At 35.3% G+C, this 25737-nt stretch overlaps 1 protein-coding gene across 6 annotated transcripts in view; it reads left to right on the top strand.

Moving 5' to 3' along the window:
• Window positions 1-25737, top strand: part of itsn1 (intersectin 1 (SH3 domain protein)) — a 91193-nt gene that overhangs the window by 30134 nt on the left and 35322 nt on the right. For 5 of the 6 annotated variants that reach the window (XR_012388497.1, XM_005170972.6, XM_005170971.6 and 2 more), the window contains exons 6-16: window positions 1880-2068; window positions 2158-2236; window positions 2620-2729; window positions 4342-4405; window positions 4690-4827; window positions 8017-8126; window positions 10506-10768; window positions 12349-12498; window positions 14580-14720; window positions 15756-15843; window positions 17419-17558. Coding sequence is in view for 5 of the 6 variants with exons in the window: in XM_005170972.6 (XP_005171029.1) it covers window positions 1880-2068; window positions 2158-2236; window positions 2620-2729; window positions 4342-4405; window positions 4690-4827; window positions 8017-8126; window positions 10506-10768; window positions 12349-12498; window positions 14580-14720; window positions 15756-15843; window positions 17419-17558 (1472 nt within the window). In the remaining variant the exon portion in view is untranslated. 6 annotated transcript variants of the gene reach the window in all.

Below are 25737 nucleotides of genomic sequence, written 5' to 3'. Positions count from 1 at the left end.
CACGCTTCTTCAGAGGACTTCATGTTTCAGGACACAGACTAATCATTTCGACTTAAGGTTCTAACCTCTGCCCTTCATTTGATTCAATATTTTTTAAACCAACCGTGTGCATCCTTATGGACGATTTTATCTTTTTAGGTTAGGGTTTTGTGATTGCTTTTGCTGTTTTAATGCACACCTTTAGCATCAATTTAGACAAAAGGTTTTTCTTAAAATTTTAAGACTTTTAATGCTTTTTATAAATTAGTTTTACACTCGAAGCTAAAAAATATTTCCTATTAGGACAAAATATCCTTGTTAAAACTCATTAAAAGGTTTTAATTGATTTCAGTAGGAGTTTTTTTTTGTTCTGAATGTTCTGAGAGGAACAAATCTAGGTAACTTGTGAAGAATAGATTTAGTAAGGGAGTAATGAGTAAAATAGTTTCGGATCTTTGACTTATGTATAAAAATGTGATTGCTTTACCTTCAGTCAATGAAAAATGATTGGTTTAGTTTTTAATAAAGGTGTGACGAGACGCTTACTTCGAGACGAGACACGACATTGGGTTAACGAGACGAGATTTTTGTACTTTTTTTTGGAATCCTCAATGATGAAATGTATGAATGGGAAGTAGTCTTTTATTCAACTGAAAAAAAATCACTTAATGCAACAATTTAGGTGCTAATTAAACTTTTATTTAATGTTATTTCACTTCTATTTTAATGAAAGGACATGCAAACACTGCAAATATTTTGCTATAAACTCTACTGACTAGACAAACTCTGAGCTGCTTAATGTGAGTATGAAGTATGGAGTAATAGGAGAAAGCTGTTTTAAGGAATTTGATACCGCACACAGATGAAAAGAAAACATCTGTTTTTTCCGGACAACATAAATGATGATAATGATAATGATGCGTCTGTGCGCACACACAGAAGAGATGTGTGTCTGTGGTGGTTTACTGGCTTAGTAGGTGCAGAGAATAGTGTCGAACAGCCGTATGTGTATGGCTTATTTTCTCGTATGGGCTACATGTTTGTACAGCGGTTCAATAATGCAACAAAAATAGGAATGTTTTACGTTTTAATTTGAACTGTGTTTACAACGATTAAGTCTTTAAGCACTAAAGCACTTGATTTGTGGATTAAATCCAATCCTGCATCTAATCTTCAGTGCTAAATTCACCTTCACGCTCCATCACAACATCACAACTTTTCACCTTGACAAGAAATATCATCACGATTTAGTCTCCCGAGATCTTCTAGACCGAGATCTCGTCACACCCCTAGTTTTTAAAATTAATTTTTAAAATGGTCAGTGATGTTACCTAGAAGAAAATTCTTGAAAATAATTTTTTAAGAGTCTTTTTAGTCATCAGGGTTGGTGCTGGTAAAAAAAAAAGATCTAGTAAAAATAAAATATAATAAAATGTAATAATTTAAATAATAAATGATGATATTTTTGTATCTTTTTAATTGATGCAGAATTATTATTATAATATATATGTACATCTCATTTGAGAGAGTATTTGATTGGTCCCGATTTGATGTGAAACTGAAGTATGAGGTGACCTGAATAAAACCGTTGATACATTTATCTGGAAGTGACCAAATACAAGCTTTACGTCTATTTTATATCTCCTAAATGCAAATTTTGTCACTGTTTTGATGTGCACTAGCTTATAGATATCGTAAAAACTAAAAATACTGATAATAACTTTTAAATTAAAATGTTAATTTCATGGGACTAAAAATAAAAATAGATGAGCTGTACATCATTATTATTAGCAATAGTATTACCCATCACTGTTATTACTCATTATAATTATTAATAATATGATTACCAAATGTAATTTAATATTATAAGATTAATTATTTGTTTGATTGCCCTCTGCAGGGATACCCTCTATGGGTGCAATGCCAGGCCTGCCAGCAGTGCCGCCCATGCCTCTGCCCCCTCTGCCTCCAGGAGTGCCAGGGATGGGTGTTTCTCCTCCACTGGGCGCATCGGTAACCCCACCCGTACCATCCCTCGCCAACGGAGCACCCGCAATGATACAACCCCTGAGTGGATTTTCACATCCAGGTAAACACACACTCGCACCACCCAGACCAGCTTATGCAGTCTGGTGACTTTGGCAGGATCATTCATGGGTGTTTGTGTCTGTCTCTCAGGTGCCGTGCTCAACAAAACCCCCTCATTCAATCGCTCCAGTATCAAGCTACAGAAGGGCCAGTCTGTAGAGGCGCCCAGGTACATTCACAGATATGCAGACACACATTCGAATGCACACACACAGGTTTGTTTTTGTGTATTCTGGGGACATTAAATTCATTTCTATTGTTTTTATACAGTACAAACTGTATATATTCTACCCCTAAACCCAACTCTCAAAGGAAACTGTACTGTTTTACTTTCTGAAAAATATATTTAGTATGATTTGTAAGCCTTTTGAGAAATGAGGACATAAGCAATATCCTCGAAATTCGCCACCTTCTTGTAATACCTGTCATATCCATGTCATTTGTGTCCTGATATGTCACATAAACACACACACACACACACACACACACACTCGCCCATTGTATTCACAGTCATTTGGCAGATGTTAACATGCATGTTGTCTCTACCTGTAGTGCTCCAGCTGCTCCTCCACCCGCTGACTGGGCCGTGTCTCAGTCCTCCAGACTTAAGTATCGCCAGCTCTTCAACAGCCATGATAAAATGATGAGCGGTTATCTCACAGGTATGCTGATCTTCACTCACATAATCACACTTGACAAGCATCAGACTATGAAATGCTGTTTGATTTGATTTTTCATTCAGGTTTCCACCCTCATCTCAATTAATTCTATAGTGTTTAATACCACCAATCAAATATTTGAGCAATTTTTAAAACTTATTTTTTTTATTTTTGTTATGCTCATGAAGACTGAGTGTATGTCAAAATTAATAACAGAAACCTCATCATTTATTCCTGTGATACTTCAGATATCATGATTTTTTTATTGATATGATTAGTTCAAATGTTATTATTGATGATCGGTTATTAACAATGCTTCTTATTATTATCAGTGTTGAAAACTGCTTAATATTGTTGTGAAAACCAGGAAATATAAATTAGTATATATGTAATATAGATGTTTATATCTACTATATAATATAGACTACTATATCTTTTTTATTATAAATAAGTCTGTACTGTCTTTTAAAAAAAATGTAACTCTGCTGATAAAACCTTATTTATTTATTTATTCATTTATTTATTTATTTGTTTATTTTCTATATACAGTTGAAGTCAGAATTATTAGCCACCCTTTGAATTTTTTTTCTTTTTTAAATATTTCCCAAATGATGTTTAACAGAGCAAGGAAATGTTCACTGTATGTCTGATAATATTTTTTCTTCTGGAGAAAGTCTTATTTGTTTTATTTTGGCTAGAATAAAAGCAGTTAAAAAATTTTTTTAAAACCATTTTAAGGTCAAAGTTATTAGCCCCTTTAAGCTATATTTTATATAGCCCCTTTAAGCCTGTACAGAGCAGATATTCAACCAATCTTCCTCTGAGATAACTAGATTGGATTCTCTCCCATTTTAGTCTGATGTCATTTGTTGAGTGTTTCTTATTGGAATGAATGGAGAAATACAATTTTGAAACAAGTCTCCTATTGTATTTGTTTTATAGATGTCAATAACTAAATCAATTAAGTTGTGGGGATGGTTCTCTAGACACCTAATCTCACTGTTAAATTTAGCAGGTACCCAAAGAAATCACACTTGTCCATAGTGTCAAAGCAGCTTAACATAGAAGAAGTTCTACTAATTTGAAACTGCTTCAATCCAGTTTTTGGAGTTGTAATAATTGTCCACACAAAGCCTAAATTACGATTTTCCTCAGTTTAAATGTGTATTCAGAGTAGTAATGAGTAATAATGATGCTGAAATTTCAGCATTGCCATCAAAGAAATCAATTACATTTTAAAATAAATGAAAATCGAACAGTTTTGTTAAAATTGTGTCAAAAGTAATTTACAAATATTACAGTGTTTACTATATATTTGTCATTAAATAAATGCAGCCTTGATACAGGTGAGACTTCAATTCATTTACTTTAATCAATCAGTTGATTCAGCATATTTTAATTTAATTTCAGTTTTGCACCATCCATATTTTTTTATGAAAATGGAGCTATATGATTTGCAGGTTTGCAAAAATGACTATGGTTTGCAGAATTCAGAGTTCTTGTCATGAGTGAAAGTGGTTAGTCAGAGCAGCTTAGAGGAAAGAGAGCTTTGCTGATTCAACACAACCAGCTTTGTTTCCCCCTTTCATTCTCTTTTTCTCCCTTTCTGCCTCAGGTCCACAAGCCAGAACTATTCTGATGCAGTCCAGTCTACCACAAGCCCAGCTGGCCACCATCTGGTGCGGATCCAACCTGTTTTTTCTTACTCTGTCTCCGTCTCGCATTAAAAACTCAAACAAATCTCTGAGTTCGGAGATTCGTATCAGTGTAAACACACGGATTGGTATCTGGTTATTGTTATGAGTAAATCCATCAGTTGTTTTGATTTCTTTTAACATGCTGTTCTCAGATCTGTGTATGGCCTAAGGCTTTGTTTACTCTTGATGTTAACACAGCTGAACTGCTCACACGTGGACCAGCATAATAAATCGCTGTTTTGCCGTCTACCTGTTTCTCCCTGTAGGAATCTGTCAGATATAGATCAGGATGGGAAGTTGACCGCTGAAGAGTTTATTTTGGCCATGCACTTGATCGACATGGCCATGTCTGGTCTCCCTCTTCCCCCTTTGCTGCCGCCTGACCTTATACCTCCAACATTCAGGTGAGAGACTTCGACCAAACAAAACTAAAGTTACTCTGTTAGGCCTTGATCACACCAAACACACTTTTTGCATTGAGAGGCTTCTCTTTTTGAATGATTTCTAATGGCGCGAGCATTTTAATGGCCTTGCAATTGAAAAAAAGTCAACTGTAAGAGGAAAAAGCGTCCAACGTCAGTCACATCTTTTTTTAATCTCCGATAAAATGAAAGCAAAGGCAGGGTTTCCGTTGAGGAGACAGCAGTGTTTTTGTTGTCAAGACGACTATGGAGACTTTTAAACAGGTGCTCACTGTTTTGAGATATCTGGAGCTGTATAATCATGAATATCACAATATAATTAAATATTACAATTATAACAATATCAACAGCAACGCTCGTGCACAATACACAGCTGATTCAATCATAGCCTAGCCACATAAAAAGCTGTTTTAAAAGTTTCTAATTTTGTTTTAAAGGGCCATGAAACCCCCTCGTTTCAGCAGGGTGTTTTCATACCTCTACTTTGGAAAAAGCCAGAAAAATGGGCGTGTCCAGCTCTTTTTAGGGAGAAGTGTCGGAGGAGCAAAAGAGACATGGTGTGGGAGTGTCTATTTGACCAAGCGCTGAGTTTCAGAGTCAAAACACACACAAACACACGAAGGGGAGAAAGTGACTGTGTTTACATGGACATCTGTAATCGAATTATTTGCCAAATTATTAAATGGTGGACTTTAACTGCAGATTGGCTCTTTCATTCAGGGAATTCATTCGTGCCCCTTATGACAAACGAGATATTTGATTCGAGGAACTGCTGTTAGCGTATATTTTTTATGCAATGTTTGATACCGCACGGCAAATGAGAGAAAAAAATAAACTCTGCATTTCTCTGTAACTTAGATGAATCTCCATTTCCAGAAGACAAAAGCTCTCGGGTAAACAGTGTTCCTTAGACAGTTATTCACAAGTTATTCACTTAGACAGTTATAGACAAGTTATTGTTGTCGCGCGTCGCATACACTGTAATCCACGCGTGATTCCAGCTGCACTCTCACAGAGAGAAAATGAAAACAAAACTTCACTTCAGCAAATTAGGAAAGCAACACTTCACGCTTGTTTTGCCAACACAATGTGGCGCCTCTGCCGTGACGCCGTTTACACTGTAACATTAATGAATATTAATGAAGTTGCACAATAGAGCGCGCTGATTGGTTTGAACCAAGTCTTACTCATGCATTAATGCAGCACACTCAGAGACGTAATACGATACTTCCAGGTACAGTCGCCCAGTCTACACGCTGGAATACACGCTATGATCTCAGGGCCGTGACGCAGCTTCAAAAATTCGTTTCAAACCGGAAGTACGAATTTGCTCGAAATAATGCTAAAAGTACCAAATTTCACTTTTTAGTGAGATATAGGTGTCCTAATAGTGTTTTTAGGAGTTTGGGACACATACACGACTGTCAACAGCTCAAAAAATGTGTTTTGGTGTTCCGTGACCCTTTAAAGGTTTTAACAATAGATTTACATCCATCACACTTAAAAACTCATGGATTTGATCATAATATACTTAGCAGCCACAGATCTTTTCTTATAATGTCTGAAACGGTTAGTTCAAGGATCCCCTCATATTGCAAAGTGTAGACTTTTCTAGTTGGTTAGATGGTGTCATCTTATGTGATTGATTCACCACTTACGAGATATATCAGAAACCAAATGCCAATTACTATATCTGAATTTCAGCTTCAGATGGTTTCTTTTTGTCACATGAAAACACAGCGATGTGAACCATAACAATAGCATAAAAATTTTAAGTCCTCTCACTAGGGCTGGGCGATAAATCGATTTATCGATTAACTTAAGTGTGTAAGTTACACTGATTTGTTTGAATGAAAATTGGTTTTCGCTCTACATGCAACACTCTCCTCTGGGTTCCCGTAGTTCCCGCTGCATTTGCCATAAAAAACACTCACAAGCAAGATCTTGCGAAAACTCTGAGGAAAGTTGCACTCTGTGAAATGGAAAAGTACACCGACGCACAAACACACCCGCCTAAAAAGGCATAATTAAGGGCTCTCAGCTTGTGTCTCATTCGTCATGAGACACAAGCATTTTAACCTGCGCTCCACACCTGGTGTTTCTCACGATGAGAAGTAATAGACAATTAATAGACAAGACACGAATATGAAAGGAACTGTTAACGATCTAATGTTGGAGTTCAACATTGCTGTTTCTGGATAAATTACATGACCCAAAGAAAAAAACTCGCTCAATGCAGCGAATAATCCAGATGCAGCCGGCTGACGCAAATAAATGCAATAAAATGTAAGCCACTGGCCTAGCATGAGTAATTAATATAAAATGAATGAACCTCTATATGTATGTACATGTTGAAATAAACCGTATAAAAATAATGGGGAAATAAATCACCTTGAAAAAGGTCCCCTTTTAACAATCATTATGAGTTTACTTTCACTGTAATTTTATAAATGGTTTAATTGATATTATCATTATTATTATTATTATTATTATTATTATTATTATTATTATAAAAGTATTGAATACAATCTTGTTAAATTTGATCTTTTAATGACAGCTAGCAAGGTTCTTGAGGTAAAGGTTTTTTTTTCTCTTGCATTTTTCTATATTATATAATTATGATATGCTTAAGCTAATTATATAGGTTAATAACCTTAAACCTTTTTTTTGTAACCCTTAAAAAATTGTGTGTGAATAATAAAAAAAAAGCTATACATCATATACTATGCATGCATTTCTGCACATATGCAATGATAAAATTAACATTTTGACTCTGGATGGATATAAACCTGGTGTTGGAGACCTTTAAAACTAAATTAGCAAACATGTAGGTCACATTAAAGCTTCCTTTTGCAATTAATTTACCATTAGCAACAACAAGCAGATGTGTAATTTATTTGTGCAACTATATTGAGCTTAAAAGTTTGACATCTGTTGTGCTTTTTGCCTCTTCTCTAGAATAAGAAGTCACCGCCCTACCTTGCACTTTACTTTTGCAATTTGACCTTATCATGTTAACAACAAATTTAAAACCGCTACAATACATGCCACATGAAAGACAAAGTCATGGTCTGCAAATGTTTGATACGTTTTATTTCCACATGACTCTTTTGCAATTAGAGACACTTGATGTTTCCATTCACTTAATGTTTTTTTTGTGTGTGTGCGTAGGAGAATGCGCTCTGGTAGTGGAGTGTCTGTGACTAGCATGCACTCGACAGACTTGCGGTCTCAGGAAGAGCCAGAGGAGGAGGAGAAAGAGGCCGAGAAAAAACTTCCAGGTCAGGAAACATTGGTTAAAGTTCATGTGGTCTCAGATGACAAGTATACCCCAGAATTCAATTTGCACATTTTTTTATATGGATAGTCTTGATTATTTTTGCATTAATACCTTTCAGTGCAATGTGTTGTGAGATCTGATACCAGTTACCTATATAAATGGAGAACATCCACTGCCAACAGAGGCTGTGTTAACTGTACATTTTCCACCATTAACTTACTTTTAAAAATGTTTTTCGTCATTTAGGCTGATAAAATATCAGGTTCCTGGTTTACATTTACCTGCAGTACTTAAACAACATTATCATAGTACACAATACACTTGCACAATTACACAATTGCAAACTTACACACACAAAAAGATCTTAAAATAATAGTTTTAATAACTCATTTCTAACAATGGACTGATCTTTGCTATGATGACAGTACATACTATTTTACTAGATGTTTTTCAAGATACTAGTATTCAGTTTAAAGCACAATTTAAAGGCTTAAAGGTGCAGTAGGTGATCTTCCACAATGCTAACAGCTTAGCATAAATCTCTGAATCACAGTCCCTCCCCTGTCATTCAGAGCCACGCCTTCTGAAACACGAGCATGCGCACCTTAAAGATGACAGCAGAAGAACCCTCTCTCATGTGTTAAAAGCGACAAGTGCTTGACTGGTGGCATGCAGGAATTACACTCATTACTAAACCAAACTGACATGCTATTTCAGAGCGGATATTCAGAGTAGCATGGTAAACAATAGAAGGACAGCACCACAGGTTGTCATTGTTTAAAAATGAACCACTGGGATGTGAATATAAAACCATCTTCACCTCAGTAAAGCTGGCTAGGCGGAATAGCGCTATTTACTTGTGTTTTGTTGTTAATCTAAATAAAATCTACATTATAGATGATGTAAAAAGACCTTATGAAACTGAAAATAGTCACATCAATCTTTCATCGGAAGATTTTAGTGGCTGAACAAGACTTCTGTGCGGATATAACCCATTTGTAACAACAACATCAAACGTTACATCAGCTTTGCGTGAAGCTAAAATAGTTTTTAAACAGAACATTACCTGTCTTAGAGAAATACTTTAGCCATGGTGTCATCCTTTCTCCAGTGTGAAACGCTAACTCCAATATTGATTCAGGTTTTTATAAAGTTTTGATTCAGCATGTTTTTACAGTCTCTCTCTCCCTCTCTCTCTCTCTCTCTCTCTCTCTCAATTCAATTCAATTCAATTTAATAATTGCTTTATTGGCATGACAAATGTTACAAATGTATTGCCAAAGCAGTTATAAAGTTTACATAAAAAGTAACATATATATATATATATATATATATATATATATATATATATATATATATATATATATATATATATATATATATATATATATACAGTACACACAGTAAATAGTAGTAGTAAAAAAATATATTTATATATAATAATTAAATAAAATATCAACAATACATCATATTATTCAATATATCACATTAATATTCAATATATTATATTATTATTCAACATATCATATTATACAAATCAATACAAAAATAGATCAGAATAAACTGTACATTTAACAATCAACATTTTAGGATAAAACAGTAATAAAAACAATAATAATCAGTATATTTACAATGATTCATTTAAAATCACCTAGGTGTGTGTGTGTGTCTCTTTCTCTCTCTCTCTCTCTCTCTCTCTCTCATGAACGCGGAATGCACAAACAGCGGAGCTGCGTACAAACGGCGGAGCAGTTGTTCAAATCTGCATTTGCTGACAGTTTGGGCTACTTATCGGAATTATGGGAGATGCCAGCCCGACTCTATTTAATTGGATATTCATTTTTTAGTTTTATATCTTATTCAGAGTATAAAAATATGTATAAATACATTTAGATCATTTACTTTAATCAATACTATTGGGATGTGTAGAGACTTTCAACCAGCACAGCAAAAAGTGTTTCTAGAGACAATCACCTGCTGCACCTTTAACTAGTTATTAGGCAAGTTAGAGTAATTGGGCAAGTCATTTGTATAACGATGATTTGTTCTGTAGACATTTGAAAAAATATAAATTGCTTAACGGGGCTAATAATATTAAAAACTGCTTTTATTCCACCCAAAACATAAGACTTTTTCCAGTAGAAAAAAATATAGGAAATACTGTGAAAATGTCAAAAATTTATATATTAAAAAAAGAAAAAAAAATTCACAGGTGGGCGAATAATTCTGACTTGCACTGTACATGCACACTGATACCTGTTATTGTTTTCACAAATATGCATGCATAATTTAAAGGGGCTAAATGCTAATTAAATGGTCTTTTGCAGCATGAAATGTTGTACATCAATCTCCTAAAATTGTTTCCATAATTTCCCTTCAGTCACATTTGAGGATAAGAAACGAGAGAACTTTGAGCGCGGAAACCTGGAGTTGGAGAAACGTCGACAGGCACTTCTGGAGCAGCAGAGGAAAGAGCAGGAGCGACTGGCGGCGCTGGAGAAAGAAGAGCAGGAGCGGAAGGAGAGGGAACGACTGGAGCAGGAGAGACGCAGACAGCAGGAGCTGGACAAACAGCTGGAGAGACAGAGGGAGCTGGAGCGACAGCGGGAGGAGGAGAGACGCAAGGAGATCGAGAGAAGAGAGGTGCGTTCTCAAGTTCTCGGAAATCCATGAGTGAAAAGTAGGGCCTGACAGAATCTGCTGACATTTGTTGCTATTTCTGCTGAGAATTTTGTTAAAAATCTGTGGATTTATGCGGAAATGTTGTGGGAGTATCATAACTAAAAACTTAATATATGAAATAAAAATTAATAACTTTTATTTAATGTTTTTACAATGCAAATCGAATTAGATCCACTCAAACAAAGCAAATCTTTCATATAATAAATCGACTAAACGACAGAAAATATTACTTTACAAACTGTATTGTAAATAAATCAAATGAACATTTTCATATCAGTCAATAATATTACTGAAAATAGTTTAAAAACTGAATAAATATAAATTTACACAAGTAAATAAATAGACTCAGTGATGGGACAAAAATCCGTGGATTTCTGCGCTCACAGATTCCGTGTGGGCCTAGTGATAAGTAGTGCTGAACAATATATTGTGATAAGTATGGTTATCGCGATAATAGCATATGCAATGATTGTATCGCTGTTGTGTGTAGTTGAATTACATTTTATTTAATACATTGGTTGATTTTAGCTACAGTTAAAGTCAGAATTATTATCCCTTTAAAATTACTTTTAAATTTTTACCCAATTTATTTTCAACTGAGTTTTTTCAACACACTTCTGAGCATAATAGTTTTAATAACTCATTTCTAATAACCGATTTCTTTTATCTTTGCCATGATGACAATATGTGCTATTTTACTAGATATTTTTAAGATACTATTGACTATTGTTCAGCTCAAAGTGCAATTTGAAGACTTAATTAGGTTAATTAGGCAAGGTATTGTATAATGATGGTTTGTTCTGTAGACTATCGAAAAATTCATCTGCTTAAGAGGACTAATAATATTGACCTTAAAATGTTTTTTGATTTTATTGTAAAATAAGTTTTTTAGGGAAATATCATTTAATATTGTTTTTATATTGTAAGAAATACTATTATGTTGGCGCCAGTGGTGTAGTGGTTAGTACAACGGCACATGCACTCGCGGCGACCCGAGTTCGATTCCGCCTCGCAGTCCTATGCCGATATTTCCCCTCTCTCTCTGCTTCCCATTGCTTTCCTGTCAATTCTCTCTACTTTCCTATCCAATAAAGGTGAAAACCCCGAAAAAATTACTATTAAAAAAAAAAAAAAAAAATGCTATTATATCATGCAATATTCAACAACATAGTCGCACATTTTCCCAGTGCCTTGAAGCCAGAGTGTTCAGCACTATTGACACTATCATTAACCCTTGTGTTATTTTGTGTGTGCTCTCACCATGATGCATATTTTATTTGAATGTGGACATTTAAGTACTGTTAGACAAAAACACTTTATTTTATGTTTTTAAAAGGAATCACCAGGATGAATTTGAAGTTATTTATCAAATATTAAATTGAGAAAAATCATGTTTGACTTTGTATTAATGTGAGCCATCTCTTAATGAATTATGAAGTTGTTCTATCATGTAGTGTTTTTATGCAAATTGATCTTGCCATGAAATAGCCATAAGTTGCTTATGTGGCAATAAATAAATAAATGATTTTGTGTGTTTGAAGGCTGCTAAACGGGAGCTGGAGCGACAGAGGCAGCTGGAGTGGGAGAGGACGCGCAGACAGGAGCTGCTCACCCAAAGGAACAGAGAACAGGAGAACATCGTCCTGCTCAAAGCACGGAAGAAAACTCTCGAGTTTGAGCTGGAGGCTCTGGCATGTGCACTTTCATCTCTCAGAAAAATAATTGTCTAAACTACTTACTTAGAATGAGCCGAAACAACACAATTCTTGAGATATTTTTTGGAGACAACTTACTTTTTTATGTTCTATCCACTTAAACTTGTCAAAACCAATGAACTTAATTTATTTGTGTTGGGACATCGTGAATGACTTGTTTTTGACCCTGCATTTTTACAGTGGTGGTTAACACTTTTAAATACGTAGGGTATAAACAATTAATTTTGCTTGATCAAATAACATGCTTAAAATCATCTGAAATAACACAATTCTCAAGTTTTTTGGGGAGCAACTTAATTGTTTTCTGTTCAGTTCACTTAAAGTAAAAAAAAACGAACAAATTTTAGGTTGTTTTAACACCAATTGATTGCATTTTTACAGTATGTAGAACAAATTTAAAGTGCCATATATATATATATATATATATATATATATATATATATATATATATATATATATATATATATATATATATATATACACAGTAAAGTCAGAATTATTAGTCCCCCTAAATTATTAGCCCCCTGTTTATTTTCAACACATCTCTAATCATAATAGTTTTATTAAGTAAATAATATTTGACTAGATATTTTTCAAGACACGTCTTTACAGGTTAAAGTGGAATTTAAAGGCTTAACTAGGTTAATTAGGTTAACTAGGCAGGTTAGGTTAATTAGACAAGTTATTGTATAACGATGGTTTGTTCTGTAGACTATCGAAAAAAATATATGGCTTAAAGGGGCTAATAATTTTGACCTTCAAATGTTTTTTTTTATTAAAAACGGCTTTTATTCTAGCCAAAATAAAACAAAATAACACAAATAAGACTTTCACCAGAAGAAAAAATATTATTAGTTGTACTGTGAAAATTTCCTTGCGTTGTTAAACATCGTTTGGTAAATATTTTTAAAAATCCAAAAAAAAAAATAAATAAATAAATTAAAGGGGGCTTAATAATTCTGTGTAATTCTGACTTCAAGTGTGTGTGTGTGTGTGTATGTGTCTGTCTGTCTGTCTGTCTGTCTGTCTCTGTCTGTCTGTCTGTCTGTCTGTCTGTCTGTCTCTGTCTGTCTGTCTGTCTGTCTGTCTGTCTGTCTGTCTGTCTGTCTGTCTGTCTGTCTGTCTGTCTGTCTGTGTATGCGTGCGTGCGTGTGCGTGTATGTGCGTGTGTGTGTGTGTACATTTTTTTTAATGTAGTGTGTAATATACAAGGTTTTCATGGGCCTTAAATAGCTTTTACCTTCTGATCTTTCCCATAGTGAAGTAGTCCACATTTAAAGTAAATTTACAGAAAAGTTATTTCTATAATCAAATGGTTGAATCGGAAGTATTCAAGAGTTTAAATAATTATTAATAATAATTAAAATTATTAGCACATTAATTTAAAATGAAGATCAGTGTGTTTTCTTTGAAATTATTTAGCTATAAACACAACTCTTCATGTGCTGCCTAGAAATTATTCAAAGTTCTCAAGATATTGCTTTATTGTTTCCCCTTTGTTCCCATTGTTTTAAGTTCTCTGTAGTTGGTGTTAAACGGGTCTTTAAAAAGTCTAAAATTTACTTTCTTAAAACCTACCGAAACTCTGAATGCAGTTGTTTGTGAATGTAAAAGGTTTTAAAGTGCACAATGAAGGGAGTTATTGTCTCCCAAAAGTTGTCTTTAATTCCAGTTTTATTTTCTTCACATGATAAACGATGATAAAATCAACCTTTTGACTTGAAGATGGATGTAAACCAATTATAAGAGACGTTTAAAACAAAGCCAAGAGACTTGTAGGTCACATTAAAGCTTCCTTTTGCAATTATTGTATCATTAGCTTTCCCAGTGATGGGTTGCAGCTGGAAAGGCATCCCGTGCGTAAAACATATGCTGGATAAGTTGGCAGTTCATTCCGCTGTGTCGACCCGGGACTAATTAAGGGACTAAGCCGAAAAGAAAATGAATGAATAATGAATCATTAGCAATACCAACCGTGACTAATCTATTTGAGCAGGCCCACATGCATATTGAGCTTAATAGTTTGACATCTGTTGTGCTTTTTGCTTCTTCTCTAGAATGATAAGAAGTCTCAGTTGGAGGGGAAACTGCAGGATATTCGGTCCCGTCTCTCGATTCAGAGGCATGAGATCGAGACCACCAATAAGACTCGGGAGCTCCGCATTGCAGAGATCACAAGCCTGCAACAGCAGCTGCAGGTGTGCACTCTGGCTTACAAACTGAAGCATCATCAGCATCCTTTCAGCGTTTGAATTAGCCTCGCTTCTCTAGTTGGGGTGTTTGTTTTTTGAGTGTGTGTAAAAAAAAGTGGAAGTTTAAACTTGTCGTGATTTGAGACTAGTGCTTCAATCTATGCATTTATAATATATGTATGTGTATTTATGTATTAGTGCTGGGCAAAATGAATTTCATCCAAAATATAAGTTTGTTTTGACAATGTAGACTGATTGGCCACTTTATTAAGTACACCTTACTAGTACCGCGTTGGACCCCCTTTTGCCTTCAATACTGCCTTAATCCTTGATGGCGTAGATTCAACAAGGTACCAGAAATATTCCTTAGAGATTTTGGTCCATATTGATATGAAAGCATCACGCAGTTGCTGCAGATTTATCGGCTGCACATCCATGATGCGAATATCCCGTTCCACCACATACTAGAGGTGCTCTATAGGATTAAGATCTGGTGACTGTGGAGGCCATTTGAGTACAGTGAACTCATTGTCAAGTTCAAGGAAGCAGTGTGACATGATTCACGGTTTATGATATGGCGCGTTATCCTGCTGGAAGTAGCCATCAGAAGATGAGTACACTGTGGTCATAAAGGGATGGACATGGTCAGCAATGATACACAGGTAGGCTGTAGCAGAGACATGATGCTCAATTGTTAATAATGGGACAAAAGTGTGCCAAGAAAATGTATCCCCGTGTCATTACACCACTCCACCACCAGCCTGAACTGTTGATACAAGGCAGGATGGATCTAAATTCTGACCCTACCATCTGAATGTTGCAGCAGAAATCGAGACCAAGCAAAGATTTTCCAATCTTCTATTGTCTAATTTGTACAAACTTTTATTTTGGATGCAATTAATTGTTGCCGAGCACTTGTATGCATGTAGGTCTGTGTGTATATGTGCGAATAGATAACAGGATTCAAATTGTTCTGTGTATAAATGTTTCCAAGTAATCAGAGAATTTTATAAGTTTTCTCTCTTTTTTTTTCCTCATTAGGAGTCTCAGCAGTGGTTGAGTCGCTTGATTCCTGATAAACAGTGTCTGAATGACCAGCTGAAGCAGGTTCAGCAGAACAGTCTGCACAGTAAGAGCATTTTCCTCAGTGCAGTTTTCAGTTCATGTCTAGCTCAGTGTAAAAAAAAGCTACTTAAAAGAGCTTGGAAAGCTGTAAGCATTATGGGGCAAAGCAGGAGTAAAAAAAGGAAAACTGCTATCTGTCAGTGGCCCATACTGACTTGAGTATCTAAAGTAAATTGAGTAGAAATGCAAGATGTTTATATTTAAGGAGTGCTTATTTTAAATTTAGGCACACAACGGGATTAGGCTCGGGAACTAGAGCATTTGAAATTTGTATTTTTATCAGTGTTTGAGTGCTGTGTCAATCTGCTAACGGATCCGCTGATAGACTCTGCTTTCAAATGCTTCAGTGTCTAAGTGCTCTTGTAAACTGGTGATTATTAAAGCCAATCACAGTCATATCTGCTTTGTTTGTAAACACAATGGCCATTTAGCAGTGTTTGTAGATCAAATAAAAAAATATATATAAAATTTTAATTTTATTTGTCTCATAAACAGTATGATATGTAATCACATGCTTACACAACTACTGGTGACCTTACCAATAAATAATAAGAAAAATTTAAATGTGAAGTAAAGAAAAGCTATCTATACAAACATAGAAGCATAGTGTTTCGCTCAGTAACACTCACATTTTTTTTACATTTTGTGTAGAAGTTGGTATTTCCGACACAACTACCATCAAATACCGACACCTGACTACTGCTTAACCAAATAATACAGAAGCAGGATCTTCTCATAATTATTCTCAAGTACTCTCAGTCCTACGCCAGGTCACCACCAGTGATGCTGCTTGATATTTTAAACCTCAAAATAGCTCAAAATTAGCCAATTGTTCCTTGCAAATAAAGCTAATAGATGCTAACATCGTCCTAATTGATGTTCAACAAATAAATCTGCTCTAAAAGTTAGTCTGGGGTTTCAAGACATATAAAGACCTTGAACTCTTGGTAAAAAAATGTTTTTTGGTCTAAAATTCTGTAAAAAAAAATTCTGTCAAACTGTCAATAAAAAAAAGGTAAAAATGTGTCACTTTATTTGATGTTTTTGTGCAAACGTTAGTCTGTTTTATGCTGGAATTTGCTTTGAGGGCAAATTAATGATGCATTTTCCAGACTTAAATGCTTAATATTGTTGGCAGATTTAATAAAAAACAAACTCATCTGTTTGTTGCTGGAATCTTGGCTTCTGTTTTCTGCCATAATAATTCAAAGCTCCTGTAAAATTGGTGAGGTTCAAACTGATTTTCATCCCAACACGTCTTTGTTTTGCAAAACACTTTAAATTATGGCTACTTAAATCAATGTTTGTAGTAGTCTTGACCTTTAACTGACCTATGTGGATCATTAGTAACATTTAAACCTAATTATTATCTGTCCAATGAGTTATCGACTTCTTGCGTTTAGCACTCCATGTAAAATGTTATGAATGTTGAATTGTTGTTGTAAATGTATATTTAGTGAACTTACTGGCTGTTAAAACTTATTAAATAAAGCTTATCTTTTTATACAGAATGGATCATGAGGATGGTAATCTCTCAGGATTCCCTTTTAACAGTTGTCTGCTTATTTCTGCTTTGTAGGAGACTCTTTGAACAGTCTTCAGAGGGCCATTGAAATGAAAGAATCCACCAAACAGCAGCTGAAAGAACAGCTGGATGCTGTGGAGAAGGAAACTCGCTCCAAACTATTGGAGATCGACGCCTTCAACACACAGCTGAAGGTAAGGAAGCTCTAAACACTCTCTCAAACACACACACGCAGACAGCTCTAGAAGATCTCCCACATACTTTTCTTGTGTAGATTTAGTTTGTATTATGTTTATGTTTTGCATTGTGTGTGTGCAGGGTGCAAAATTAACATTTGTGCCAAAATTCAAGTAAACGCTTGTCTAATTTATGACCAATTTATTGTAACTATGACATAATATATTAGTTTAAAGGTGCTGTATGTAAGTTCCCGGATTGAAAATATGTTTTCCGTGCCGGAACGCAGACTTTGTTTTGGTTCTTTTACCCTGCCCAATGCCAGTTTAGCCAATTATATTTCAGCGCCCCGGGTTGTCTTGGTGGAAAAACGCGTATTTCATTCATTTGTTCAGAAAGGCTCTGACGGCATGCGCCTGTGACCAAAATGCGACCTCCAGTGGAAAGTAGCAAACTCCAAAATGAGACGCAGATTCAGAGTTCCACATGAGGTTATTAATTAGCAAATAATATAAATATTACGACTGTAAACATTAGGTGAGCAGGTTACATTGTCACCACATGTCCTAACAACACGCGAAGTGACGAGATATGAAATGATAAGCAATTTGGCACCAGCCAAAACACGACAGAAATTTAAATACAGCCATTCAGAAGGACAGAATGTGCACTCACTCACGAAATAGTTACGTTTATAATCTGTTTAATACATATTACCCCTCTTCAACATTATTAGATGTGCATGCTGAATCACTCACATGTTTTTAGTTCTAAAGTTCAATTTCAAACAGTTTATTTTCAAGGTCTGAGGTGAACTATCTACTGCTGCTTTTAGTATAAGGCAATAAATGTCATGTAAAATGGCATTCAAGCTCATATTGTTAGCAATTATCACTGAATAAAGCACATGAGGTTTACCAGAGGGGATCCTTGTATTGTGTTGTTCAGCTCCAAGAAATAGTAGCCGTTTCTAATATATCAATTCAAGGTGTTGTTTACAATAAATACTAATTTTAATATGGAAAATATTCCTTCTATCGGGTGCTGTTGCTTTTATATAGAACACTACTTAAATCAGCCTTTAGGCTCGATCGTCAGACTCGCTCCTGTTAGTCAATCTGGCAACCTGTCCTTGTTTGTTTTGATCTGCGATCATAATTACTGGGTGTCAAACTTACATACGGCACCTTTAATAATTTGCATTTCTGATGCAAGCAAATTAAATGATTGATGGACATCAATATAGTTTTTTATTTGGGCCAAAACATATGACACTTTTTTTAGCAAGTTTGTGGTTAAGAAAATTGCTAAGAATCTATCTCATGGTTCTCAAGGCTGTATTTATTTTATTAAAAAACAACAGTGAAATGGCAGTAACCCATCTGTGTCACACGAAATCATTTTAATATATCTTTATCAATATATATATCTTTAATTAATGCTGAACATAGTTGAGCCTAACATTTTATTTTTTTTATGATGCACTAATCAATAAAAACAGCATTTATTGGAAATAAAAATCATCTGTACTATAACTTTTATAAATGCAAACTTTCTGAATAAGTTAAAATTTCTTTATAATCAAAAAGTCAATTTATTAAATGCAAACTGCTTTATCATTGCCAATACAAAAATAAAGTAATAATGTTACTTTTGAACCCTGTGTGTGTGTGTTTGTGTGATTGAAAGAGGAAGTAGGAGAAAGCATTATATTGACCTTCTTCCCATGCACACTTCATGTCTGCTAAGACCTCTTTATAATGCCATACGTGCCTTCGATCAGACTTAGAGAGTGTGATAAAGCAGAAACATTTCACTACATCACACCATCTCTTGTTCCTCTCTCACTGTATCTGCCTGCTGCTCACTCTTTCACCCTCGTCCTGCGTTCATCCTGGTCGACTCCCTCTCCACCTCACCTACTATCCGTGTTTATACGGCTTGCCTGGCCCTCTTTGTTCTGGCTTGACCGCGCTTCGCCCCTCCCTTTACCCCTCGTGGTGTTGCAGTCCTTGGGGCTCTTCTATCAGAGCTATGCAACCAGGATGGAGAACCTGCAGTTGGAGCTGCTTGTTGAAGATCAGAGGGGGCTACAGGTAGACCGCCTAAAAATGAGCTTAACCCCCTCAAAAACTACCAGCACCAAACTGTTCCCCTCTACTCACAGCACTATGCTCTCTGTTGCCCTTCATGAGGGAAGTTGGAGTAGCACCCTTCCAGTTGTGTCTTGTCTTGACTACTTCCCTTTACTAAGCCATCAACAGGACTCAGCAATCAAGATATGTTTTATCTGCTCAGGTTTTTGTTGTAGCCCTGTGGTTACATTATGGATAATTTTATTTAATAATTATAATAATTGCTCAGTTAAAAAATCAGCTGATTTAAAAACACACAGTTAACGATAGTGATGGGATGTTTAGATCATTTTACTGACTCGAATCTTTGAGTCCCGCTTGTCAAGATGAACATCTTATTTCAAGTCATTTCCTTCAATTTGCCAAACTATTACTAAATGTTATGAGTTGCTTCCAAACACCTCTACAACAAGCCCAAAATATTGGTCACATGACAAACAAGTCATAGGTAGAATGCTATAAGAAAGAGAAAATAGAATTTTTTTATTGTTTACCTGGTCTTTTGTCTATGATTAGCTCAGCTCAACTCTTCTGATGGGTCTTCAAATTTAAGCTGTTCATTCACGTGACACTGACAGTCCTATATAAGCTTATCCAATGCACATAATCTGATCCATTTAACAATTCATAAAAAAATAACACAAAATAATATAAACTGATGTTCAAAAGTTTAAGAAATAGTGATGCTTTTAATCTTGTTCTTTGTTCAATCTGTCTGCCTTTATTTGAGTGAAATACAGTTTAAAATTATTATTAATTTGTTAAATATTCTAAATGATTATTTTCTACATGAATAGCTTTAGCAGATATTATCATTCTAATATTTCTATTTGGTGTATAATGCCGAGTTCAGACTGCATGGTTTTTGTCCCGTTTTTGACTCGCCAACAGGTTTTGAGAAATCGCCAGCAAATGCCTAAAATCAAAGGCAAATCAGGGCTTTGTTTACTCACGTGAGTAAACAATCACACAGTGTGAAGTGAGCCATTAACACCTGTGAGATATTTGGTGTACTAAATATCTGGAGCCGTCGGCAATACAAAATCATGCCGTGTGAAATGAATTCTGATTGAAAATAACCTTCGCGGTTACCTACAGCCAATGAGAGAGCAGCATTCACTAGTATGGGTATCTGCAGGCCAACAGGTGGTTGGGGGAAAAGTTAAAAGGGCTTTTTAGTCTGTTTGGACCCAAGAAATGGAGGAAAAACTAGTGTAAAATGGCAGGAGCACCCGTGTCTGTTTGATGTGTCATCTGAGCCATACCACAACCAGGTCAAAAAAGAAAAAAGTTTGAGAGAAATTGCTAATTCCCTTCAAAACCAAACCCCACTAAAGGCCTCTTTCTCATTATGTAGTTAATAGCAACATATATACTACATGACCTCGTATTGTTTTCATGTCATTTCTCTCATGTGTTTGGTTGTTAGACGTAGTTTGTGGACAGAGTCAAAGTTGTCAGCGTTTCTGCTATTGTAATGTCATGCAGTGTGAAACCCCCTGTCACCGATCCATTCTGCAGTGTAAACAGCAACAACAGAATTCTACCTCAGATAGTCAAACAGTGTGAAAATATCTGTGACTTGTCTACTTTGAATATCATGCAATCTGAAATCGACATCATAAAGAGATGTCTCATAACCAGGCACTCGTGAAATGAACAAATCAAATCTTTTTCCGTCTCTAAATGCATATGATTGGCTTCTGTCTTTCATGTGATGAACGAATAACTCAAACCCGATAGAAGACTAGAAAAAGGAATTAATCTTCTCCTCCACCTGCACAATGTGTGCATGCGCGACTGAACGAATCACTCCCTGAGAGGGCTCACCATAATCGCGGGTAGCATAAAAGATTCATTCAAAAGGAGCACTTTGTTGAAGAATTAGCCATCACTAGTTGATTATGCCTTTCTTATTTATTCTTTATAATCTTTATAATAAAATAAATTTGGGAAATTTATTTCCCAAATGATATTTAACAGAACAAGGATTTTTTTTTGAGTATTTCTTATTGTATTTTTCTTTTATATCTTATTTAGTTTAGCTGGAATAAAAAAAATGTGAAATTGGCTAAGGTCAATATTATTAGCATTTTTACATTTTTTTTACATTTTCTGTCAATTGTCTTAACAAATTAGCCCAACCTCTCTAGTTAAGCCTTTAAACTGCACTTTAAGCTGAATATGAGTTTCTTGCAAACCAAAAAACACATTATGTACTTTAATCATGGCATAGACAAAAGAAAAAATCGTGTATATATATATATATATATATATATATATATATATATATATATATATATGTGTGTGTGTTTTTGTGTGTGTGTGTGTGTGTGTGTGTGTATAAATTATATATATATATATATGTATATATGTGTGTATATATATGTATATATGTGTATATATATGTGTATATATGTGTGTGTATGTATGTATATATATATATATATATATATATATATATATATATATATATATATATATATATATATATATATATATACACATATATACATATATACATATAAAGTTTTATAGATGAACTAATAGTTTTATCTTCAACTGTAGTATTTAAGGGAAACCTAAAATGCTATTAGTTTGCTTCTCTGACATCCATAATTTCATCAAGGCTTTTACATATTTAAAAAACAAAATCATAATTTAAAAGTAATAGATTATACCCTGCCCTGTGTTGATGCACCTGATCAGAACACACATCATAGTCGATTGTAGACGTGACAGAAAATGATTGAACAGTTTTGCGTATTTAATAATGTTTGAAAGTTCAAATTGACTCAAATTTTCCACAGGTTTTTACCCTTTTCATTGATTACAGAGCCATCTTTATTCAATTTAGTTTCTTTCATATGCACAAATTATACATATTGACACATTAATGTAAGAAAGAAGTGAGAGTATAATTTAAAGGACTGGTGTTATTAAAAATATATTTAGCACCTGGAAAACTGACTTGAATTGTCAAATGCACTAAAAGTAGTCAAAATGCTGGTCTAAGTATTTAAGTTAGTGTTGCATTTTCTTTTATACTGCTTTAGAGACATGATTCTATCTTTATTATTGAGCCCTGATTGATATGAATGATAATCTGAGGGGTTTTCAAGCCTGTAGCTCACACTAATTAATAGAGCAAAGGCTTCTCTACTCTGCTTTGGTTCAGATGTCCTGTCTGGTCCGTTTGTTTCTCGCTGGTTATTAATGACATTTAAGAAGCTCTGCATTGCATAGAGCAGAATACATTGTACAAACATCAATGATTATGACAATGATAATGATGATGATGATGTTGATGATAGTGTGACCTTTGACCCGTCACCATATGGGTGGCTCTGTGTCTCTTGCAGTCAGGGAGCTCTGTGGACGAGGTGCTGTCGGACTGTCTCGCAGCACTGCTGGCCTGTTTGAAGCATATACACTTCTACTTCCAGGTCATCCCTCCCTCACCCCCCACTCAACCTTTGATCCCCCCCCCCACAACTCGTGTCCCCTGCTCGTGTGTCTCACTGCACCTCCTCCAGCTCCCTTTGAGAAGCCCATCAAAGGCAGCGCTGTAGCTATTCTAAACCTTCACGTATCGGTACAAAGCTCTTTCTTTCTGTGCACTGATCTGATGCTTTTCTTAGGCCACATTTACACTGCACTGTTCAAGTGACTCAATTGCGTTTTTTTTTTTTTCTCCTATGTGGCACAGATCGGATATGGCCCATGTACGAAGGAACTAATCACATGGATTCTGATTACGGCACTTTCATTTCAGAACAGACTTTTGAACTTTTTTGACTTTCTTGAGTCCCAAACCTTAAATCTCATACACAAGGACTTAAACAGCTTTTATATTGTCATATAACACAGGTATTTAAGCATGTTAGTGAGAGCGAGAGAGCGCAGTGTCCGCCTCGTAACCAATATAAACTAATATAGAACTAGTGCATAGCTAGGGTACATCACGTGCATAAATCACGCCATGGACTTTACATTAAAATGCCTAAAGGTTTTAAAAAGCAATTTTTCAAAAGCTGCGAATAGATTACATACAGGAATAAAGAAAAGAGCACTCTTTAATTATTATCTGTTAGTCAGCGCCCGCTCTTTTTTTCTGGTCAATGCGTCTTTGCCATGTGCTGTGTAAATGCAGACAATCGGATACGAGTCACTTTTAAAAGATGATGCAAGCAGGTCATCAAAAAAAGTGAATACAGTCACAAAATTAGAATTGACCATCAAGATCTGCAGTGTAAATGCAGCCTTAGATCAACGTTATTAATGCGTAAGTTTGATCGTGCCGCTTTTTTTCCCCTCCAAGCCATGTGCGTCATTTAATTCTGAAAAAACCTCATGCATGAACCGTGACAATGAGTTTTTTGTTTGTTTTTTTGGGGTGGGGTTTTTTTTTTTGGGATTTTTATAACTTGAAAATTGTAACTATTCAAATGTAAGCAGAAGCCTTTTAGATTTGATTTTGGAGTACTGAAATGAACTTGTACCGCAAAACGTTGTTGAAAGGAGGGTATGACAAAAAAAGACTTTTTCCACTATATTTGATAGATTTTATACTATACTGAGGTGACTTTTTTTGTCCTTTACCAGTTTGGGTCATATTGTTGATTTAATTAGTTGGAGGGTGAAAATGAGAGAAATCAAGTATTAGGCATAATTTGAAAAGTCTCGGTGCTTAAAGACATTTGTTGTGACCGATATTGTTAAAACATTTGTATTGTTGTCTAAAAATCTAAAAATGAATATAAAGATTTGAAACATTATCTTTTTTATTATTTTGTGCAAAACAATTAAATTTTTAGAGCAATAGATTACAGAATAAAAATAAAATTTAGCTTTGCTCAAACGCACAACTATAAAATGCAAATTAGGAGAAATTACAATTTTCAATTGGTCTTTTTAAGGTTTAGTTCACCCACAAATGGGAGTCATGCTATTAAATACTCATTCTCATGTCATTTCAAATTCCTGAGACTTTTGTTCGTCTTCAGAAAACAAAGGAGGGCATTTTAGGTAAAATCTGAGATCTTAAAAGACCGCAACAGTCCCTGAGAGTGTATTTTTCTAGACTTTGAAGGAGTTGTGACAGTTTCTGTCTGTAATAATAATTCCTTACATTTACATAGCTCTTCTCTGGGCACTCAAAACTCTTTACACTTTTTTACTTGTAATCTCCTCATTCACCACCAACAGTTTGCAGCATTCACCTGGATAATGCAATGGCAGCCATATTGCGCCAGACCGTACACCACACACCAGCTAATTGGTGGAGAGGAGACTTTATGATATGGGGATGTGCTGAGGCCAGTGGGAAAATTTGGCCAGGTTGCTGGCTTTAAACTCCTACTCTTTTTCAAAGGACATTCTCACCACAGAGAGTCAGGACCTCGGTTTAACGTCTGCAGAGCAGTAGAGTCCCTATCAATATACTGGGGGATTTGGACCATCACAGATCGCAGGTTGAGCGCCCCTGCTGGTCACACTAAAACCACTTCCAGCAGCAACCTAGCTTACCCATGTTTTATGCCATCCAGGGAGCAATGGAGGATGAGGGAGCTTTCCGAATTAATCTACAATATCTTAATTTATAATCCCAAGATGAACAATGGTCTCAGGCAAATTGAAAAGACATTAATAAAATCATGAAACTTTTTTTGGTGAACTAAATCATTTTTCATAGATGTATGCGTGTATTGCTTAAGTTATCTTAGTCTTGGTACGATCATGAAAATGTGATAGATAATTGGCCAGCACAGGGGTCTCAAACTCAATTCCTGGAGGGCCACAGCTCTGCATAGTTTATCTCCAACCACCTCCAACTCACACCTGCTTAATAGTGTTTAGTAGTCTTGAACACCTTGATTAATTTGAACAGGTGTGTTTGATTAGGGTTAGAGCTGCGGCCCTCCAGGAATTGAGTTTGAGACATATGGGCCAGCAAGTGTGATTAAACAAGCATAAGTGGTATTGCCTTGCGTCAGTAAACATGTTTGCAGAAGCAGAGCTTACATATTCAGTGTGTGAATTTAGAAACTGCACGTCTGGT

The sequence above is a fragment of the Danio rerio genome, chromosome 1 (assembly GCF_049306965.1).
Source record: "Danio rerio strain Tuebingen ecotype United States chromosome 1, GRCz12tu, whole genome shotgun sequence".
Taxonomy (NCBI): Eukaryota; Metazoa; Chordata; class Actinopteri; order Cypriniformes; family Danionidae; genus Danio; species Danio rerio.
Note: the sequence above shows the minus strand (reverse complement) of the source record. Positions and strands in the feature narration are given on the sequence as shown.